The sequence below is a fragment of the Capricornis sumatraensis genome, chromosome 14 (genome assembly GCF_032405125.1).
Source record: "Capricornis sumatraensis isolate serow.1 chromosome 14, serow.2, whole genome shotgun sequence".
Classification (NCBI taxonomy): domain Eukaryota; kingdom Metazoa; phylum Chordata; class Mammalia; order Artiodactyla; family Bovidae; genus Capricornis; species Capricornis sumatraensis.
This window is the reverse complement of record NC_091082.1, coordinates 87,708,387-87,714,787: the sequence shown is the minus strand read 5'-3', so window position 1 is coordinate 87,714,787 and position 6,401 is coordinate 87,708,387. Positions and strand designations below refer to the sequence as shown.

General features: G+C 71.9%; 1 protein-coding gene across 1 annotated transcript; it reads left to right on the top strand.

The window, feature by feature from the left end:
• The first annotated feature begins 781 nt into the window (after nucleotides 1-781).
• SHISA4 (shisa family member 4) lies at nucleotides 782-3,285 on the top strand. Its single transcript, XM_068986043.1, has 5 exons — nucleotides 782-854; nucleotides 1,098-1,269; nucleotides 1,922-2,055; nucleotides 2,641-2,808; nucleotides 2,924-3,285. Exons 1-5 carry the CDS (start codon nucleotides 782-784, stop codon nucleotides 2,968-2,970), a joined length of 594 nt encoding a protein of 197 aa, XP_068842144.1. The 3' UTR covers nucleotides 2,971-3,285.
• Nucleotides 3,286-6,401: the final 3,116 nt, after the last annotated feature.

Genomic DNA, 6,401 nt, shown 5'->3' with positions numbered 1-6,401 from the left:
GCCCTGCACATTCCCGGTCAGGTGGCCCCAGAGCAGGGGCACAGCCACCGGCAAACTGGCAAGGAGACTATGACCCCTGGAGGGCCGCCTGCGCTCTGCACTGCCGCAGGCTCGCCGTGGGGTCGCTCTGTGAAGGAAGGGGTTTCCACTGGACCGGCCCAGGTGGCCCCCGCGGCCTGCCATCCGTACTGGGAGGCCCTAGGCTGGCGCACGCCAGCGCTGGCCACTCGGAGGGGGAAGGGCACTCAGGGAGGCAGCGCAGCTGGCAGGGCCCAGGTCTGCGGGCCCGCGGGGACAAAGCTGCTCCGAGCGGCCTCTCAATGGGCGCCTCTGTTCTCGGGTGGGGGCGGGGTGACTCCCGGCCCCCCACTCTCCCCGCCGCCGCCGCCGCCGCCGGAGGACGTCCTGCTGGACGCTGGGCAGAGGAGGTCCTGCGTCAGGGGTGGCCCCTGCGCCTGAGTGCTCGGAACTGGCACCAGGAGCAGGCCTTCTGGGGGCGGGGACGCCGACGGGCGAGGCAGCGAGCGGGCCGAGGGCCAGGAGGCCCTCCGCAGCAGCGCCCAGCGGCCGCCGGCGCGGGGCGGGCGCTGCGGGCGGCTCGGACCCGGACCCCGCGAGGGGCGTGGCCGGGGCGGAGCCCGGCGGGCGGGGCGCGGGAGCAGGGTCGGCGCAGGCCCGCGAGCCCCGCCCCGAGCAGGCGGAGAGGAGCCGGCGGGCGAGCCGGCCCGCGGAGCTGGGCGGCGGCGTCGTCCTGTGCGCCCCGCGCTCGCCGCGCCGCGCCATGCCGCCCGCCGGGCTCCGCGGGGCCGCGCCGCTCGCCGCGGTCGCGCTCCTGGCGCTGGGGGCGCCCCTGGGTAAGGGCCGGGGCGCGGGGGCGCGGCGGGAGGCCTCGGCGCGCGGCCCGGGGGCGCCCCGGGGATCCCGGCGGAGCCTCGGCGTTTCAGGGTCCGTGGGAGGGGAGGGGGGAGGGGTGCGGGGGCTGGACCCTGGGGGTCGAGGCCGAGGCCTCCGGGCGCAGGGACCAGGGTGGAGCTGCGGACGGGGGCGGCCGGAGACCCGGCCCGGCGGCCACTGGGCACCTCCGCCGCTGCCCGCAGCTCTGGCTGGCGAGGACTGCCTCTGGTACCTGGACCGGAACGGCTCCTGGCATCCGGGTTTCAACTGCGAGTTCTTCGCCTTCTGCTGCGGGACCTGCTACCAGCGGTACTGTTGCCGGGACCTGAGCCTGCTCATCACCGAGAGACAGCAGAGGCACTGCCTGGCCTTCAGGTGGGCGCCGGCCCGCCCCGCCCCGCCCCCTCCGGCTCTCGGCCCACACCCTGCCTGGGCCCGAAGCGGGGCTGGAGCTCCAGGAGCGGCCGGCCGGTGACCGTCATGTGGTCATCGCGGGCTGGGCCGGGCCCTCCCCCCGCCCGGGCCTGCGCAGGGCGAGGGCAGGGGCAGCCCTGGGCCCAGCGGCGCTCCAGCCTCTGGCCGGACTGGTCCAATCCCCAGTCCGCCGCTCACTAGCTGTGTGATCTTGGGGAGGACAGGTCCCGGGTGGGTCACTGTTCCCTCCTCATTAAGGGGGGCGCACAAAGGGGGCTTTCAAATTTGTTTCGGGAGGAGGAGAGCTGACATACAGAACATGTAGGGGAGGCGGTGACCGAGCGCGTTTTGAGAAAGGAGCTCTGCCCGTCAGGCCTCCTGTGTGGGAGTCCAGGCTGTTCAGTCGTGGACTCGGGCGCGCGCCGCAGCCCCTGCAGGGAGGCCGCTGCTCAGGAGGCTGCCCGGCCTTCCGGGGAAGCGCAGTGCTGACGCTCTCCCCAGCGGGACGGGCAGAGCCCCGCGTCTCTCTGGCCGGGGGTCCAGGCCAGCATGGCGGTCTGTGTGGCGAGATTGCGCGAGGCTGGAAGGTGAGGAGACCTGTTTTCTGCCCAAGTCCCAAGACCATAGCGGGCATCGCCTCGGCCGTGATCCTCTTCGTGGCCGTGGTCGCCACCACCATCTGCTGCTTCCTCTGCTCCTGCTGCTACCTCTACCGCCGGCGCCAGCAGCTGCAGAGCCCGTTCGAAGGTGCGTCCGTCCGCGCGTCCGCGCAGGGAGGGGCGGGGTGCCTTCGGAGGGACCGGAGGTCAGGAGGTGTGGTTGGCAGCAGCAGGCCCCTCTGGACACACACCTGCCCGCCCGTCACCCCAGAAGCCAGAGCGCAGGGACACGTGTGAACCCTGGGTACGCGGATGTACCTGCACCGTGCGCCGTGTGCCGTGCGCGTGCACGTGTCTCTCAGGAAACCCGCGGGCCGGGCCTGGCGCGCGAGCGACATGGGGTGTGCTCCGTGTGCAAAATCGTGTGCCTGCCCACAGGCCCAGCCCTGGTGGTCGTGGGAACGGTGACCCCGTGTGGGGGTCAGTGTGAGAGGACTCCTCGGGGGCAGCTCTGCTAGGCCGGGGCAGGGCGGGACGCCCCCCAGGCCAGTGCTATCTGGCCCAGGAGGTCTCTGAAACCCTGAGCGGGCACACTGCTGAGCCCAGACCAACCAGCGGGGGCCACCTCCGGGCGCCCTGCTGCACTCGGCCAAGCAGGGTCTGGCGGCAGAGGGGCAGGGCCGGCACCCCATGGAGGCGGTGCCCTGAGTGCTGGCCCTTGTCCCCCAACCAGGCCAGGAGATCCCCATGACAGGCGTCCCTGTGCAGCCGCTGTGCCCATACCCCCAGGACCCCAAAGCCGGCCCCGCACCCCCACAGCCTGGCTTCATGTACCCACCCAGCGGTCCTGCACCCCAGTATCCACTCTACCCGGCGGGACCCCCCGTCTACAACCCTGCAGGTGAGTGGGCCCCGCGTCCTGCCTACTCCTCCCTGGGGATCCTGCAGCCTGGGTCGGGGTTCCTTTGCGCCCTCCTGGGCCGCCCCTACCCTCACCTCGTCTCCTTGGCTTACAGCTCCTCCCCCGTACGTGCCACCCCAGCCCTCCTACCCTGGAGCCTGAGGAGCCAGCTGCGTCTCTGCCGTCCCTCAGGAGGCTGAGCCTCCGCCCGGCCCCGGCGGTGGGCAGGGGCATTTGCTCTCCAGGCCCCAGGCCCAGCTGCACCCTGAGACCTTCTGGGAATGGAGCCCCAGGGAGGAGGAACAGGAGCTGAGCTGGGACTCGGCCGTGACTGAGGGGCGGGTGGGGAGGGCCTGGGACACTCGGACTATTTTTATCAGGAGTGGGGGAAGGGCGGGAAAGCCTGCATGGCCCCTGCTTTCTCCAGCCCTTCTCCTCCCAGGACCCCGGGCCAGGAAGGCTGGGCCCCTCCTGTTTGTCTGCCATGGATGGGGGGGTGGGGTGGGGCTGGGGAGGCTCCACCAGCCATGGGCAGAAGCCCCCCCACCAGCTGCCCCATGGCCAGCGCTCAGGGGGATTAAAGCCGAGGTGACATAACCCCGCTGGGCCGTCCACACCTCCTGACTCCGCCGGGGAGGGCAGGGCTGGTGTCAGAGGGCTGAGGGCTGCCAGGCTGCCAGAGCTGGGGAGGCAGATCTTGCCACCATGGGGGGACGGGTCCTCGTGGTCCCAGATGCCACACACGGGTCCGGCGTGAGAGGCACCTCCCTCCACCCATCTGAGACACCTGGACTCACGCTTGTCCCCCACCGACTGACCTAGGTGTGTTTCCCAAGGTCGCCGGGTCTCCATTTCCTCATCTGTAGAATGGGGGCGCTGCTTCGGGGATACGGGAAGCTTGTTGGGGCTGCCCTTCCCCGTCAGAGGGCATTCCCTGGACCAGCGGCTGAGAGGAGCCCGGCGGGACAGGTGCTGTCAGCAGCCTCGGAGCATCAGGGGCGCCCAAGACACGAGACCCCCCAGACCCACTTCAGTGCCTCTGCTGCGTCGGGCCGGTCCCCTCCCGCTGCCCCCTGGCCTGGTGACAGATCCAGGAAAGGAAGCTCGATGGACTTTAATTCACACGGGGAAAGCACCAAGTCAGCTTGGAAAGCCCCTAAGCCCTCTCAAGCCCTCTCTCAGTCCCCTCCCTGCCCCTCCATCCGCCCGTCCTCCAGCCCCACTGCAGCCTGCTGGCTCCTTCACTCCTCAGGGCGCTGGGCCTGGTCTGGACTGCCAGGCCCTTGTGCTGGCGGCGCCCAGGGCCTGCTGGAGGCTCTTTTCTCACAGTAAGGCCGGGGAACTCGGGGCCGGCTGCTTTGGGGCCGGGGCCACACCTCCACCCCTAGGCCTGGCCTGGGTGCAGGGGGAGCTTGCGCTGCAGGTCCGCCCCTCCCAAGGACGGGGATGAGAGGTGGGCCGCGGGCGTCCTGGCTTCCAGGCCACAGCTTCTGCCAGCGTGCTGGGAGAGGGGTCACCAGGTCATCCCAAGGTTTGGACAGCCCCTCTCTCTGTCCTGAAGCTGGGAGGTGGAGGTTTGCGGGACAAGATTTCTGCATTTCCCTGAAAGATGAGATGTTAACGAATGCAGGGCCATGCCAACGGGAATGAGCTTCCTCAAGTCAGCAGCCTGGGGCCAATTAGAGATTGCTCCATAGTCTAGGATGGGAGGCAGTTTATCCCAATCAGAGCCCCCCCCCCCTCCCTCCAACATCTCCAATCAATTAACTGCAAAGCACTGCAAAAAAGAGAATTTTAAGAAAAAGGGGGGAAACCGAGCTGGAGTGGAGCTTTCAGGTGGTGGCAGCAGAGAGGAGGCCCCTCACACTGTCTAGCTGGTAAACAGGGCAACGCCCTGGTCTCTCCTGGGACCCAGCACCTCACCTGGGGACCGGGCACAGCTGCTCCCCCAGAGCCCCTGAAAACTGGCAGTCGCCCTACAAGCTGGCGCTGGGTGGAAGGAGCCGTGACCCTCGGGTTGGGTCAGCCGCGGTATAAGCGGGGGTCCTGCTCAGCTCGAAGGGAGCAGTAGGGCGCTGAGGGGTCCGGGAAGCGGAGGTGGGGGGGGGTGTTACACAAAGGCCGGTGGCCCGCGTCCCGGGGTCAGCGAGGCCTGCGGTGCTGGGGCGCCTGAGTCCAGAAGAGGATGGCAGGGAGCGGGCTAGGGCCCAGGTACCTGGATGTACAGTCAGGGCTAGGAGCCAGGGGTTAGCAAGACGGCGGAACGCGGGGGCGGGGGAGGTCAGGAGCGGGAGAAGGAGGCTGAGAGCCGGATGGGCAGAGCAGGGGAGGCCGGAAGAAGTGTGCCCGGTGGGGCGGGCAGCGCCTGCCTCTCTACCACCTCCCCAGCGGGCCGCCTCCACTTGGCGCCCCAGGCCGGGTGGTCCTGGTGGGTGACCCGCGTTCAGATCTCTCGCCTCTTAGAGGAACCGCATGAGAGGCCTTGGGCCCCAGGCCCGGCCCGGGCTTCCTGCGAGGGCGAGCGGGCCGAGGGGCCCTGCAGCCCGGAGCCCCCGGGCCCGTACACGCCGCTCCCGGATGGGCCCGGCCTGGGGCTCCGCCGGCCCCCGGGCGGGGTGCGGAGAGGGTGAGGCGGCTGGGGATCCCGGCCCACGTCTGGATCCGGAGCCGTCAGCTAGGGCTTCGGCCCCGCCTAGCGACCCTTCCCCTCAACCCGGCTGATCCCAGGGCGGCCCCCGCCACCACCCCGGCCTTCCCGCCGCGCCGCGCCCGGTGCAGCCGCCCGCCCTCCGTCCGCGCGCCGCGCGAGGCCGGGCAGCGTCTCCGCCAGGGGGCGCCGCGCCGCCGCCCGAGGAGGAGGACGTCATCGGCCTGCAAGGGGGAGAGGTAGGAACGCGGGAGGGTGACGCCATCGACCTGCGGGCGACGCGAGGGGGCGGCGGGAAGGCTGATGTCATCGGCCTGCGGTGCCTGTGGGGGAGGGGGACGTCATGGGCCGGCGTGGGAGGGGGACATGAGGGGGACCTCATCGCCCTGCGGGGGACGCCGGGGGGGCGGGGGAGGGGGACGTCATCGGCCTGCGGGGGCCGCGGGGGAGGGGGACGTCATTCTCCTGCGGGCGCGGCGGGGAGGGTGACGTCATCGGCCGGCGGGGCAGGGGCGGGGACGACGCAGGAGGGGGAGGGGCAGCGGGCGCGCGGAGGGCGGGGCCTGGCCCCCCACACCCGCCCCTGGGCGCAGCGTGAGCGGCCGTCCCCGCGCGAGCGTCGCGCCCTGAAGCGGCGGCCCGGCGGGGCCTCGAGGCCCTGGGCGCCGCGCGGGGCCGTGCGGTCCGGCGGGAGTCGGTCCGGCGCGGCCGTGTCCGCCGTCGGCCCGCCTCACGGACAGGCGGGCGGGGGCGGGGGCCGCGCGGGCGCCGCCTCAGGCCCCGACTGGGCTCCCGGCGTCCGGCGTCCGGCGCGGGGCGGACGCGGGAACGAGGCCGGGGCGCGGCGGCAGCTCCAAAGCGGAGAGGCGGCCGGGAGGCGGGCCCGGGGCCCCGCGGTCACGTCAGCCTCGGCCCTCCTGACCCGGGCTGCGCGAGGCGCCGGCCC